Genomic DNA, 16,652 nt, shown 5'->3' with positions numbered 1-16,652 from the left:
TGATGCTGATGTAGTTGGTCCTATTTCTCCTGCTAATGAACTGGGCGGGGATATCTATGGCCAAGTTACAGATGTGAGATACAAGGGTTCAAATTATTGGATACTATTTCTCCTGGAGACTCAGACAGGGAGGCTGCTGTGTGGGTCAGGACGATGTCCCCACTCACTGCTAAAGAGTTAAAGGGAAAAGTGGCATTTATGGTGCATGGCTGGGACATGCACTGAGGTGCAGTTTTTGGTTGAAGAAATCATACATGGCATCACTAGTCAGCTCTTCATGCTGACTAACTGTGGGAAATAATACCAAATGGCAGAAAGGAAGAAGTATATGGAAGTCCAAGAATGAAGTGCAGCCCATTTAGTCTCTGGGTATTAAGAAGACCTATAGTATTGGATAATGGTGGATCTGTGCATGACACAAACATCGAGGAAACATCTTATTATCTCTTTGGATCTGCAGAAAATTGGTTGATATTATACTGGTAAGAAAAATGGCTTAAGGCCATTACAAAACACTTTGAATGTCATAAATGTGATTCTTCTAAAGTATGTTTTTTTCATTTTAAATGAGGAAATGATTTCTCAGCCATAGAAATGTATGTGAAGCACAAAGTTTGTCCCTACCTCACCCCTACTCCTTGCTGGAAGAACTTGAGAGCAAGCTGAAGACCTGATAGTTCCACCCTCTAAGACCTGACTCGTACTCACTACAAAGATAATCACCTACACAATCCCAACAAAACAATAAAACACATAAACCCATGTAGTTCTCAAATCCGTTTCAAGTTTTGGCATTTGTCTCAAATATATCTTTTGTAACTAAATGAACCTGAGGGTGAAATGTATTCTCAGCTGGCAAATCCGTGCTGCCCTGTTCTGACCTGGGACATCTGGGGACACTGCTTCTGTACTGAGTTACTGAGATGAGCCGGCCCTGCAGGTGTGATCAGCCCTGCCCCAGCCCTTGTGATTTACATGTCTCTGGAGCACAGCCCACTGCCCTGCGGACTTAGTCATAGGTTGGGGACATGCAGTGCATCAGTCAGTGTCAGTCAGGACACAGCATGGACATGAGGAACCCCACTCAGCTCCTGGGGCTCCTGCTGCTCTGGCTCCCAGGTGAGGAGGGAGAACAGTGGGAGTTTACTCAGCCAGTGTGGTCAGTGCTTCCTGGCTCTTCAGTGAAGTCCTTTTTTCACATGATTAACCACGTGGATATTTGTTTTTATGTTTCCAATCTCAGGTGCCAGATATGACATCCAGACGACCCAGTCACCATCCTCCCTTCCTGCATCTCTCGGACACAGAATCACCGTCACTACCAGGCAAGTCAGGGCATTAGTGGTTATTGACACTGGTAGCAATGGAATCCAGGGAGAGATCTGAAGGACTTGAACTCCAGCACATCCAGATTACACAGTGGGGTCCCATCAAGATTCAGTGTAGGTGGATCTGGAACGGATTTTACTCTCAACATCAGCAGCCTGGACTCTGAGATTTCTCAAGTTTTTTATTACTATTATTAACATATTCATTATTACAAATCATAAATTTTCTTTATGCCCTTTTCCCAACATATCACTCCCTCCTATATCTAGTAGCCTTAGGTTTGTTCTCTCCTGAAAGTTCAACGTATTTTTGTGGTTCTCTCTCGCGCGCTCTCTCTCTCTTTCTTTCTTTCATTCATTGTCCTTTTTCTTTCTTTTTTCCTTCTTTGCACCCAGTTATGTGTTAGAATATGTGGTATTTCTGTTTCATTCTCTGTCTTATTTCATGTAACATAATTGTCTGCAGGCTCATCTGTGTTGTTGCAAATGGCAGAATTTTATTCTTTTTTTATGGCTGAGTAGTACTCCATATATATATATACCACATTTTCCTTGTCAAGTCATCCATTGATGTGCATTTAAGTTTCCATATTTTGGCTATTGCGAATAGAGCTGTGATGAACATAGGAGTGTAGGTATCCCTTGACATGATGATTTCCATTCCTTTGGATATATACCCAGTAGTGGGATTGCTGACTCATATGGTCATTCTAATGTGTAGCTGTTTGAGGAAACTCCATACTGTTTTGCATAATGGATGTACTAACTTACCATCCCACCAACAGTGTAGAAGATTTCCCTTTACCCTGCATCCTCACCAGCATTGGTTATTCTCAGTATTTTTAATATTGGCCAGTCTGACTGGGGTGAGATGGTACCACAAAGTGGTTTTGATTTGCATTTTACTGATGGTTAGTGAAAACATTTTTTCAGGAACCTGTTGGTCAGTTGTTTATCTTCCCTCAAAAAATGTCTATTTATTTCCTTGGCCAATTTCTTAATTTGGTCTTTTTGGTACTGAATAGTTATTTGAGTTATTTTTTAGTCTGGATGTTAATCCCTTGTCTTATGTATAGTTTGCAAATACTTTCTCCCATTCCACAAGTTGCTTTCTGCTCTGTTGATTGTTTCCTTTACTGTGTAGAAGATTTTTAGTTTGATATAATCCCATTTGTTTAATTTTTCTTTTGTTGCTTGTGCTTTTGGGGTCTTTTTCACAAAGTCTTTGCCCAGCCCAACTTTCTGGAATGTTTCCCCTAAGTTTTTCTTTAATAATTTTATGGTTTTGGATCTTATATTTAAATCTTTAATCCATTTTAAGTTGATTTTGGTATATGGTGAGAGGTACAGGTCAAGGTTCATTCTTCTGCATATGGATATCCAATTTCCACAGCACCATTTATTAAAGAGGTAGTCTTTTCCCCAAGGTATGTTCTTGTTGCCTTTGTCAAAGATCTGTTGGCTGTAGCTATGCAGGTTGCTTCCTGGGTCTTCTGTTCTGTTCCATTGATCTGAGTGTCTGTTTTTATGCCAGCATCATTCTGATTGCTTGCAATAGCTTTGGAATATAATTTGAAGTTGGGTAATATTATGCCTCCAGCCTTACTATTTTTTGCTCAGGATTGCTTTGGCTATTCGGGTTATTTTGTTGCTACATATGAATGTCAGGATTGCTTTTTCTATTTCTTTGAAGAATGTCATTGGTATTTTCATGGGCACCACATTAAATCTGTAGATGGCTTTGGTTACAGTGGGCATTTTCATGATGTTAATTCTTCCCATTCAAGAACATGGTATATCTTTCCACCTTTCTGTTTCCTCTTTAAATTCTTTCAATAGTTTTTTATAGTCCTCATTGCAGAGTTCCTTCACCTCATTCATTAAATTGATTCCTAGATATTTTATCTTTTTGCTGACTATTGTTATTGGGATTGGTTTCTTGATTTCTTTTCCTGCTAGTTTGTTCCTAGAGTGTAAAAAGCTACTGATTTGGTGTGTTGATTTTGTAACCTGCAGCATTACTGAAATTGTTGATCAACACTAAGAGTTTTTTTTTGTAGTAGTAGTCTTCTGGTTTCTCTATATAGAAATTCATGTTCTGCAAATAGGGACAGTTTGCCTTTTCCTTTCCAGTCTGGATGCCCTTTATTCCTTTCTCGTGCCTGATTGCTCTGGCTAGTATTTCCAGTACTATGTTAGATAGGAGTGGTGAGAGTGGGCATCCTTGTCTTCTTCCCATAATTAAGCTGAAAGATTTTTCCCATTTATTACAGTGGATTTATCGTATATGGCTTTTATTGCTTTAAGATACTTTCCTTTTATGCCCAATTTGCTGAGAGTCTTTATCATGAATTGATATTGAATTTTTTCAAGTGCTTTTTCTGCATCTACCTAAATAATCATGTTTGTTTGTTTGTTTCCTTCATTTTATTGATTTGTGTATGTTGAACCATCCTTGCATCCCTTGGATGAATCCAACTTGATCATAATATTTAATTTTTTGATGTGCTGCTTTATTGTGTTTTGTGAACCCTAATTCTCTTTGTTTCTCCTCTTCCCCAGAAGCACAGACATGACAAGGTCTGTCCCAAGTTTATGAAGAACAGATATCATAAGATGTGAGGAGTTAGAGTTATGAAATCTCTTGGGACTTATACACTGAGGAAAACCCCACTTTAGGAATTTCAATGAGGAATTTTTTAAAAAACTTTTAAATACAGGTCATGCAACTCTAAACTACATCTTTTAGAATGTAACTAGACCCATACTTCTCTCCAAATCCACAAATCAACTCAAAATAGATTAAAGACTGAAACTGTAAAATTCCTAAAAGAAAACAAAGGGGAAATAATTCTGGAACTAGGATTGGACAAAGAGTTTATGAAAAGGACCCCTAAAGCACAGGCAGCAAAAGGAAAAATAAACAAATGAGAGTATATCAAACTAAAAACCTTCTGCATAGCAAAAAAACACAAATAATGCAGTGAAAGACAACCTATACAGTGGGAGAAAATATTTGCAAACTAAGAATCCAACAAACGATTAATATCCAGAATATACAAGGAACTCAGACAACTTAACTGTAAAAACACAAATAACTGGATTTAAAAATGGGCTGAGGAGTTGAATAGGCATTTCTCTAAAGAAGATAGATTGACAAATGGTCAACAGAAAAAAAAATGCTCGACATCACTCAGCAACTGGGATATGCAAATGAAAACCACGTTAAGTTATCATCTTACCCCAGTTAGACTGGCCATTATCAAAAAGACAGAAACTAACAAATGCTGGCGAGGATGCAGAGAAAGAGGACCCACTGTTGGTGGGACTGTAAATTGGTAGAGACATTAAGGAAAATTATAAGGATTTTCTCAAGTAACTGCAGAGAGAACTGCCATATGATCCAGGAGTTCCACTGCTGGGTATATACCAAAAGGAATGCAAATCATCAAGTTGAAGTGATATCTGCACTCCCGTGATTATTGTAGCTCTATTTGCAATAGCCAATGGAACCAAAATGTTCATTGTCAGATGACCAGATAAGGAAAATGTGCTATATTTACACAATGGAAAACTATTCTGTCAGGAAAAAGAAAGAAATACTGCGATTTACAACAGCAAGGATGAATTTAGAGAAAATCATGTTAAGTTTAATACGCCAAGCACAGAAAGAGAAATACCATATATCCTTACTCATATGTGGAGCCAAAAGAAAGAAAGAAAGAAGAGAGAGAGAGAGAGAGAGAGAGAGAGAGAGAGAGAGAGAAAGAAAGAAAGAAAGAAAGAAAGAAAGAAAGAAAGAAAGAAAGAAAGAAAGAAAGAAAGAAAGAAAGAAAGAAAGAAAGAAAGAAAGGAAGGAAGGAAGGAAGGAAGGAAGAAAGAAAGAAAGAAAGAAAAAGATACAGCAATCACAATAATACATTCAACTTTCAGAGAACAAAACTGAGGTTAGCATAGGTGGGAAAGGGGGAGGGGAGTAAGGGAGTTATTGGTAAAGGGCCCTGTATATCGATTGCAGTGTGTAGTGTTGAATATACTAATTATCCAGACTTGAACATCACATATTCCATGCAGGTATTGATATTCAATGCTGTTACCCACAGATATGTTCAGTCAGCTATGTTCCAATTAAAAGTAAATAAAATAATTTTTTAAAAATGCTATATGTGCACGGTAGTCAGAGATGCGCATTCTGGAAGCAGGAGACTCTTTGGTTTTCCTCCAGAAGCCAATTTATAAGCTGCCTAACCATGTGGTTCTCAGAACTGTCTGGGAAGCCCAGTGGTGGGGGTGCTGATGCTCTCCTGCAGCAGCTCTCGGGAGACTCTCCAGTCCTCAACTCTGTCCCTGTGTTAGGCTTCTGGCACTGATGGATTGTATCCAATCTTCATCTTTTGACTTCCAAATCTCAGGACCCATGTTAACAGCTCTACAGGAAACCAGGCAGGAAAAAGCATTTCTGGCAAAAGTGCTTCCAGAAAGATAGTGATGATGGGAATGAGCAGCTGGCAACCCAGTGTTGTCACTATTTTGAAACTTTCAGAATTTGTCAGTTTTGGGATGACACCAGAAAGCACTTTGACGTGCTTCCAAATATCAGCAAGTCTGGGATTATAGCAGGAACATTTCATGGATAAATAGAAAATAAGGAATCACATGAAAAAAAATATAGCAATCATGTGAAAAAAAAATTTTTAAAAAGACATTGTTGACGAAATGTATACATACAGATGTAAGGCTATAACCTTCTTTTTCTTTAATTTAAGAACTGTTGCTACTCAAAATCTGTCCGGAAGCCAGCAGCATCATCAGCATCACTGAGAGTGTGCAAATAACAGACCTACCGTAGACTTGCTAAGTGACAATCTGCATGTTAACAAGATGACAGGGTATCTATTGAAGGAATAAGAAGCTATGTTTTAGGAAATATTTACTTCAGTTAAAGAGGTTTTGGCATGTGTTGAATTTTGTTTTTATTCATTGAGGCCAGTTAAGGAAATCTGTGTAAAGTCACATGCTCGAAAAATGCCATTATTTTATCATGAACATGTAATTAATTTTGACTTTTTAAATGCCAAATGTTGAAAAACATTATTGGTCAATAGTATAATCAAGTACTTTGAGAATTGAATGGAGGAAATATTTTCTTAAAATCTGAGTAATTCCAAAGTCTAAAGAATAAAGCCAAATGTTGGGTACGACTGTTGCAGATGTTCGAACTTAAAATTGCTTATTTCTCTTGACTTCAGGATATTGTTCATTGCCCTGGGTAGTCACTGCCACTTCAGCTATGGCTGTCGATCAAACCAAATCCATGGGCTGGAGACAAGCTCAGTGACCTGCAGCAGAACCACCCAGCAGATGCCTGTCTGGATCAGCTGCACCACTGTTAGCGTGAACATCTGTAAACATGAAAGTCGTGCTTAGCCTTGTAAGTCACTGCATTTTTGAGTGGCTTATTGCACACCCTTATTGGAGTAAAACTGACCAATAAAATATTGAATATCCACACATATAGATAGATACATTTTATGAAAACTGATGAAATTAATATGTATGCTTAGAAAACCATTCATAACAAGATAGAAAACACAGAAGAAATCAAACTCTAAAAGGTATTTAAATAAACAGAGTAAAATTTAACTCATTCATTAAAAATATCTAACAAAGAAAGTTAGTGCTAAGTTTACCTACAATATTAATACTTGTGGTTTTCTTTATTTTATGGGTGTTTTAGTTTTACAGAGAAATTCAGCAGAAATTAAATGTTCTCATATCCTCCTCCCTCCCACATACGCATTTTCTCCTATTATTTACATAATAAAATTGTATGGTATATTTGTTATTATTTTGAATCAATATGGATATATTATTATTAACTTAATTTTATCTTAGGGATCCCTCTTTGTATTCTACACTTCTATGGTTTTGCCACATGCATAATATCATTTATTCACCATTACACTGTCATACGGAATAGTTTTCCTGCCCTAAGAATCCTCTGCGCTTCTCCTATGCATTTCTCTCTGCCTCCTTCCCTCATACTCTGAACATTCTCTGAAATCCTGCTGACTACAGTCGCTTTTCTTCCTGTTACATTAAACATTTATCATTTGTTTGTATAGGAAACATTCAAAATCCTTTCTTCTAGCTAACTGGAACTATAGGATAAATTGCTGTTAGTTATAGTCACCCTATGGTGCTATAGGACACTAGATCTTATTCCTTCCATCTGGCTGTGCTTATGTATTCCACAACCAACCTCTCACTATGCCCCCTCCCTCCTCACCCTTCTAGCCTCTGGTAACCACCATTCTACTCTACACTTCTACCTGATTAACTTTCTCAGCTTCCACATATGAGTGAGAACATGTGGTATTTCTCTTTCTGTTTCTATCTTACTTCACTTACCATAGCGTCCTCCAAGCAAATCTATAGTGCCACGAATGACAGGATTTCATTCCTTTTCTACAGGTGCATAGTATCCCACTGTGTAAATGTGTGAGATATATACACATATATATTTATATACACACACACAAAAATATATTTATATATATATATGTTTATATTAAATTTAAATGTATATTTAAATACTTACATCACATTTTCCTTATCCAGTCATCTGTTGATGGACACTTTGGCTGATTCCATGTCTTGGTTATTGTGAACAGAGCTTCAATAAACACGGGAATGCAGGCATCTCTCTGACATACTGATTTACTTTTCTTAGTTTATATACCCACTAGTGGGATTTCAGGATCATAATTTAGTTCTATTTATAGTTTTTTTCAGGAATCCCCAGCATGTTTTCCAAAATGGTGGTACTAAATTACATCCCCAACCATGGGATATAAGCATTTTCCTTTCTCTGCATTCTCACCAACATTTGTTATTTCTTACCTGTTTTATAATAACCTGTATTAGTCCTTTTCCATTGCTTATGACAAAACACCTGGAATTCGGTAATTCATAAGAAAACAAAATTTATTGCTTACAATTTTGGAGGCTGGAAAGTCTAAAGTCCAGGGAAGACATCTGCTGAAAGCCTTGGTGGTGACAGTACTGCAGGGGTCTCACAAGGCAGAATGGTGGAGCAGAGAGAGAGAGAGTCTCACTGCTCTCCTTTTCAAGCCCTCAGAATCATGCCAATGACCATTGTTATTAATCCATCCATTAGGCATGGTCCTATGATCTAATCACCTCTTCAAGGCCCACCTTTCAATTACCACCATAGGAGGATTTCTCACCCCAACAGTTACAATGGGAATTAAGATTCCAATATATGAACTTTGGAGGATGCAAATCAATCAATCAATCCACAGCACCCATTCTAACCGGAGTGAGACAATATCTCATTTTGGTATTGATTTGCATTTCCCTCATGAGTCAAGATGTTGAACATTTTTTCATGTAGCTGTTAGCAATTTGTACATCTTTTTTTTTTTTTTTTTGTGACCGGTAAGGGGATCATAACCCTTGGCTTGGTGTCGTCTGCACCGCGCTCAGCCAGTGTACGCACAGGCCAGTCCTATACAGGATCCGAACCCGTGGCCTCGGCGCTCCCAGCGCCGCTGCACTCCCAACGTCGCATTCTCCCAAGTCAGCCACAGGGTCGGCCCTGTACATCTTCTTTTGATGAAATGTCTATTCTGTTCATTTTCCCTTTTCTTAATGGTATTTTTTAAAATTGTTGAGTTATTTGAGTTCCAAGTACATTCTGGAAATTAATCCCTTGTCACATGCATAGTTTCCAAATATTTTATCTCATTCTTCAGGTTGTCTCTTCACTCTGTTGATTATGTTGTTGTTTTTTTTCTGTGCTGAAGCTTTTTAGTTTGATATAATCCATTTTGCCTACTTTTTTTTTTCTTTTTTTTTTGCCTGTGATTTTCAGGTCCTCTTCATAAAGTCATTGCTTAGACTGATGTCTTTAAATATTTTTCCTAAGTTTTCTTCTCATAATTTTATGTATTTTTCCTTACATTTAAGTCTTTAATCAATTTTGAGTTTATTTTTATTAAAGGTGAGAGATAGGGGTCTAGTTATTCTTCTGCATATGAATTTTCAGTGTTCCCAGCATCACATATTGAAAAGACCATCTTTTCTTCTATCAGTTCGCTCTTTGCCTTTATAAAGAATCTTCAGGCTGTAAATACACTGCTTTATTTCTGGGTTTAATATTCTGTTCCATTGGTCTGTGTATCTGTTTTTATACCACTACCTTGCTGTTTTGGTAACTACCGCTTTATAGTATATTTTGAAGTCAGGCGGTGTGATGACACCAGCTTTATTTCTTTTGCTCATGATTCCTATGGCTGTTTGGGATCTTTTGTGGTTCTATACAAATTTTAGGGTTGTTTTTCCTACTTCTGTGAAGAATGTCATTGGTATTTTGATAGGGATTGTATTGAATCTGTAGATCACTTTTGGTAGTATGGTCATTTTCACAATATTAATTTTTCCAAACTGTGAACATGGAGTATTTTTCCATTTTTTTGTGTGTCCTCTTCAATAGCAACAGTTAACAGAGTTATTAGAAGGAGACTCCACCTGTGTAATAAAGATTTATGGAAAATTATTAAGCTCACATTTCATAAATAAAACATGTTTATACATAAGTGTGTATATGTGTTCATATACAATATGTATGCAGATGTATTTATAGATTGCTGCACAAATTTGTATCTACATATATTCACGTTTTTTAAAACTTACATGACCATATTTGTGGATATAGACTCATACACACGCATACAACACATGCATATGCACAAAATTATCAGGTGCCAAGGAAATGACGTTCAGCCTTTCTGGTCTACAGAAAGAGTTATGGGAACCCAGAGGATGGAGGAATGTCAAGGAAACAGATCCCTTAATATGGGATGATTCATACATACATTTTGGTAGATAGTTTTCTTTCTACACTTACCCTTTTCCTTAACGTATCACATATATAAAGTACTGGTTTTTATTTCTCTTTTACAATACAGATCTCAGGTTAAATTCATGACCCGCAAGAGAAGATGGATGCTGACCTGAAGGGATTTGGGTTTCTCTGTAGTTTGTGGAGCACTGAGTGTGCTATTATTCCAGAAGAAAAGACTTGCATAATGTTAGGCAGTAACACATGGCCCTTGATCTTTTAAGAACTGAGAGTTTGCATTGGCCAGATAGCTCAGTTGTTTAGAGTGCATTGTTATAACACCAAGGTCAAGGGTTTAGATCCCGTTACCAGCCAGCCACGCACATACACACACACAAAAGTAAAAAAGTAATTGAGTTTGAGAAAATGTGCAGTGGTGAAGGAAAGGCACAAGGGGATATAAATCACCCCTGCACCCATGAAAACAGATGAACCTCAAAGAGACTGAAATGGGGATGTAAAGATTAAGGCACAGGCTGCAGTCCACGAGGTCAGATCTCACAGCTGGTGGCAGAGCTGCAGGACTTCTGGGGCCAACAGTACGAGGAACAGCTCATTTCCCTGGAGGAGCCAAGCCTGAATGTGAAGCCACAGGCAACAGGGACTCTTTCCACAGGCTGCATCTGCAGTGAGGCTAGAGGCTTTGCCTGAAGCCTGTTCCTTAAGGCTTCCCAATAATTTGTGAGTATTTTATAGCCACAGTAAATCCTCTTATTCTCAGTGGACTTGACATTGGTAACTGATAACAATGATCAATCCACACTAACGGCATTATCACAACCTTCTTTTTATTGGTAATTCTAACACTTACCTGTGGACCTGTCATAAGAGGCCAGCGTGAACTGTTGTAGAGGGTTTGAAATCTTGATTCTCTTTTGATTTTTCAGAATAAGGTTTTTAGGTAAATGCATGTATGGGACAAAAGTCCTTGGGTAGGAGGCACAGCCTACAGATAGCATGACAACAGCCCATCTAATCAACTCTAATCACTGCTTAGGGATGAGATTGTAAACTTTAATGATTGTAGAGCTAAAAGGTCGTGTCATACTGATCCTATTCAGAGATGTTAAGAATTGCTAAAGGGAAAGATGCGAAAAAATGTTTGCTAGAAGCAAGGTGTTTGTTGGTGGAAACTTTAGAGATAATTATACTCAGATTTTATCATAAGAATGCAACTTTTGCTTATGTCATTTAAGGGAAGGTTATATCTTAGATAATGATTGTAGTTTGACCAACTTAGCTTTTCAGAAATTGTGCTTTGGAAAGTCATGTTGTTAATTTTCTGATGTTACTAGTTTTCATTGTTTAAGCTATATTTCACCATAGATAACTTTTGTAACACTGCCCATGTCTTTTTCTCCTTTGCAATGATTGAATCAACTGATTTTTCTTGAGAAATTTCCTTGTCTTTACCATAAAAAACAGAAGCTAACTTGGAATCTGGGGTGTACCCAGTTTTCTCCTCCTAACAGAGGAGTTGCTGAGGTGCAGCCACTTTGGGCTTCTCATCGCATTGATGATGCTTTGAGTAATCCTTTCCTCATCTCTATTACACAGTGAAAAGTGTAACAAACTGTCTTGCATGTCATTGAAAATGAGGGCTAATAAGCACAGGAAGAGCTGCTGGGTTCTCACCCTGCTGCACTGACTCAGGGCATAAAATGAGGAGACTGAACAATTTTCATCAAATCCTTCAGGCGTACTTTCTTCAGCCTTGGGAAAGTGCTCCACATGCATCATATGATCAATGCTCTGTGGAGCACTCAGGAGGACTTCTGCAGGTATCCCTGGTTCCCTTCTGTGGATCTCTCTCCTTCTGTTTCTCTGTCAGTTTTCACAAGGTCCCTTTATGATCCTGTAGGTTCCTGAGGACTCCCTGGCCTTGCTACACTCACAGCAGGGCTGGCTGGGTCTCCATCCTCCTACTCCCTTCCTCCCTGTCTTCTCTGAAACCCAGAGCAGTTCCTCACGTGCTCTGGTCTTGATCTTCATCCTGCTTTGGAAAGAATTGTTCTGGGCTGTTTCAGGGATTTAGGCTTGTTCTAATCCAGGCATCAATGTCAGCATCTTGTTTCTTGGAAGAAAGAAACAATATTTTTAAAAATTATTTTTTCTCATCCCTATGTTGGGCATCACTAGTTGGAGCTTTCATGCTGAAGAGCTGTGGGAAATGAGGTTGAATGGTTGTGAGGTTTAGAATACGAAGGTTCCCAAACCAAGAATTATACAAAGGCCATTTAGTGAATTGATATAAAAGAGACCTATTTCAATGGATAACAATTTGTCTGTGAGTGACTCCTGTTTGAAAAACCACAGTGTCCCCTCAGTGAAAGTATAGTAAATTACTTGGTCTTATAATGATAAAAAGGATGGTATAGTGCTGTTATACAATGCTTTAGAGTAAATTTAACATGCTGTGCAGAAAATGTTTTTTTAATTTTTTTAAATTTGAAACAATTTTATACTTACTGAAAGGTTCTAGGTACAATACAAAGTACTATTTTGACTCCTGAACCATTTAGGCCTCCCGCTCTAAGACTTTACTATGTGTTTCCTACAAAAAAGACATGCTCTTACATACTAGCAATACTACTGTGGAGTCACCAAATCATTATTAATTCATCACTGTGCCTAGTCCTTAGTTTCATTTATAGTTTTGATAATAGTCATATTAAAGTCTTTTAAAACAAATGATCCAGTCCAGATTCACATGTTGCCTTGATTGGCCCATGCATCTTTGGTTTACTTCCATCTGGACCAGTTCTTCGGTCTTTCCTTGCCATTCATTTTCTTATCATATTGGAATACTACTCACCTGTTATTTGGTAGAATGTCTTTCAGTATGCATTTGGTTGAATTTTCATTCTGTTTAAGTTCTGCTCAGGAATATCCAGAAAGGGTGCTGTGTTCTTATTGCATCTGATCAGGCAGTTCATGATTTCAATCTGTCCCAGGACTGATGACATTCACTTGGAACATGGATGAAGCTGGTGTCTGCCAGACTTCACCCTTGCACTTTGTCTTTTTTAAAAAAAATTAAATTTAAGTAAATAAGAATTTGTAGAGAAGTCATTTGATGTATTGTTAATATCCACTTCATAATCAAAATGTGAACTCATATAGTTAATTCAATGGATCATAATATGTTACCATTGTTACTTATTTTCATAGTTAACATTCCACTGATTAGTCTAATCAATTCCTTATTCTAGCTGGATAGGAACACATGCTCTTTCTACCTCATCATTCTCTATAAACTTCCCTAATTTAGGCCAAATTTGGTCAAGGCCCGTCTTGTGTTTTCCCTATCCTAGACTTGGAATCATTCATTTATCCAAGAACTACTGATTCTTTTAAGTGGAGATTGATACTCAAATAAATGATATTTGGGCACTAAAGTTGTTTGTTGGGACTGATGTGTCATTGCTTCTTGGAAAATGAACTACTATCTATCTATCTATTCACACACATTTTTATCTATATCAATAAAAAACTATGAATTTACACTGAAATCTCTAATTACAATGAAAAATTAGAGTTTATTCTTGTACTATTTCTTTTTCTATTTGTAACTTTTCCCCACTACTGAGAATGTTGTCTCCAATTATCCTCACTGCATTTACTTATTTGATCAATCCCTCCAGGTAAAACCAATCTGCTATTGTCCTTGACACCTACACTCTACTTGAAGACAAGTTTTTTCAGACACATCACACTGGCATTATCCCTTATACTCCTTGCTTTCCTGTGAGTGGGAAGAGAGTATCCCCACAACCTGCACTCCCATGTGGGGACACTGAGCCCTAACTGCAACACCCCATAGTGGGCTTTTCTCTCCACCCTGCACTATGAATGCCTTTTCCATACCGTGTGGGCTCCAACACCTAGTGCAACACCCTGGCTTTCCCTTTCATCGTGTTGCATATTTTTCTCCTAGACTTGAATGGGCCAAACAACCTAAACCCAGCAATTAAGAACAGTTTTCTTTTAGAAACTAGAATAATTTGATGATGTAGGAATATGGAAGTTTATGGAGTGATCCAACAACTGAGAAAACATCTTGCATGGAAATGTGTAATGGCACAAAGAGCTAGAAAACTAGCTGAGATTTGTCAGATTTGGAGGGAGAATAACCCTGATGTTGGATGGCTTCGATGGAAGTGGTGAAAAAAGCACTCGGAATTGGAGAACAAGAATCACTTATCTGGAGATGACAGGTTAGCGATGGCATATACCCTCATTGCAAATCATGATACTATACTTCAGATGTATTTTCAATATTTTTTGCTTTTCTTTCTTTCTTTCTTTCTTTAAAAAAAGTATATAAATAAATCTATTACCTATCTATTGTTCTTATACTTCATTACACCTCTAGTTGGTAGTACCGATGATTTTCCACATCAAGGATTTCCGGGAATTAGATCAAAAGGAACATCTCTCTGGCTTCCATGAGGTCAACATGTAGCAAATACAGGGAGATTTTCAAATTTTTTATAGTTTCTAGAGATTTGTTTCTCTGACTGGCCCTTTCTCTGAGGAAAGGAAAACAAGAAAAGCAGGTCAGGAACCATAAACTCAGCAAAATATCACTCTACCCACAGGACAACAGAATAATTCTGCTCTGTGGCCCCCAGGGAGAAATACGTTCTCTGAAGGCAAATTTGTGCTGCCATAGTCAGTCTCCGGACACCTGGGCCTGAGCTGAGTTATTGAAACGTCATGCTTGCAGCTGTTCAGATTTGCATGTGTCTAGGGCACAGCCCACTGTCCTGAAGTCTTATTCACAGGCTGCTCACAACCTGTGCAGGACTCTCAGTCCCAGTCAGGACACAGCATGGACATGAGGGCCCACACTCAGCTCCTGGGTCTCCTGCTACTCTGTCTCCAAGGTAAGGAGGGAGAACACTAGGAATTTACTCAGCCAGTATGGTCAGTACTGCCTGGCACTTCAGGGAAGTCCTCTTATACTATGATTAATAGTGTGGATGTATGTCTTTATGTTTCCCATCTCAGGTGCCAGATGTGACATCCAGATGACCCAGTCTCCATCCTCCCTGTCTGCATCTCTAGGAGACACAGTCACCATCACTTGTCAGGCCAGCCAGAGTGTTAGCAGTTATTTACATTGGTATCAGCAGAAATCAGGGAAACCTCCTACGCTCCTGATCTATTATGCATCTAATTTACAAAGTGGGGTCTCCTCGAGGTTCAGTGGCAGTGGATCTGGGACAGACTTTACTCTCACCATCAGCAGCATGGAGGCTGATGATGTTGGAACTTATTACTGTCAACAAAGTAATAGTAAGCCTCCCACAGTGTTACAAGCCCGAACATAAACCCCCAGGAAAGCGGAAGTGTGAGGCTGGGCTGCCCCAGCTGCTCCTCCTGCTGCCTCTATCTGCTGAGAGCATTTCTCAGATGCAGCTAGACTCTGAAAGTCATGAGAATGCTTGTAGAAGGGGCAAGGAGGCTCCTCTACAAATTTTCTGTCCCTCTTCTCAGCCCTAGCAGCACAGACATGATAGTCCATCTCCTGACTTAATGAAGGGCAGAGATCACTACCTGGGAAGAGTCTGGATTGCAGCCTCAGTCTCATGGGATGCAGCAAAGGAGAAGCTACTCTTGGTATTTCAAGTAGGAATTTCTTTAAAAGAGGAATTTCTGGGCCATACCACAACTTTTCAAAGTCAAGGTGATAGGATAGTGAGGGAAGCAGACACTAGGTAAAAAGGAATCTCTGGTGATCCCTGAGAATCTCGAGTGCATCTGCAAGTAAAGGTACAGGCTGCCTAACCATGTGGTGCTCAGACCTGACTGAATCCCAATGGTGGGGATGCTGATGCTCTCAGCTGCCTGCAGCCCCTCACCAGGTGACTCTCCCATCCTCATCCCTGCGCACGTGTCCACCTGCTGGTCCAGTGGTGAGTAATGAATTCTCCTCTTCTGACTTTCAAACATCAGGGATGGCCCCTCACTGAGCAAGTCCAGGAAATCATAGAGGGAAAAGGAGTTTGAGAAATGTGCTTTCAGAATCGATGATGATGATAGGAAGTTAAGGCCACACAGCTCAATAAGATAACTATATCCTTAATTCTCAGAATTTTGTCCTTTAGCGCATGGCCCCACAATACTTGTGGATGTGCTTCTAAGTGTCATTGGCAAAGTAGGATCACAGCAAGAAAACTTCATTATGTCATAGAGGCAACAGAAAAAGAGGAAATTGCATTAAATATACAATGAGTACTTCACAAAGAAATGAAAATCTTTCTCAAAAAAAAAAATAAAAACAAAGACAACAAAGCATGGATGTATCATTATTTTCCTTCCTATTAAAACATCATCTGGATTTCAACAGCATCATCAGCATCACAGAGAGCATATTACAGATGCAAAGCAGC

The 16,652-nt window shown here is 38.5% G+C and overlaps 1 gene segment (V, D, J or C); it reads left to right on the top strand.

Moving 5' to 3' along the window:
• The first annotated feature begins 1,064 nt into the window (after positions 1 to 1,064).
• LOC134362600 (immunoglobulin kappa variable 1-39-like) lies at positions 1,065 to 15,590 on the top strand. The segment is given in 2 exon segments: positions 1,065 to 1,119; positions 15,268 to 15,590. Coding segments are annotated over 2 exon segments (378 nt in total).
• The last annotated feature ends 1,062 nt before the right edge of the window (positions 15,591 to 16,652 follow it).

The sequence above is a fragment of the Cynocephalus volans genome, chromosome 14 (assembly GCF_027409185.1).
Source record: "Cynocephalus volans isolate mCynVol1 chromosome 14, mCynVol1.pri, whole genome shotgun sequence".
Taxonomy (NCBI): domain Eukaryota; kingdom Metazoa; phylum Chordata; class Mammalia; order Dermoptera; family Cynocephalidae; genus Cynocephalus; species Cynocephalus volans.
The sequence above is the reverse complement of the archived record's forward strand: the minus strand, read 5'-3'. Positions and strand labels throughout refer to the sequence as shown.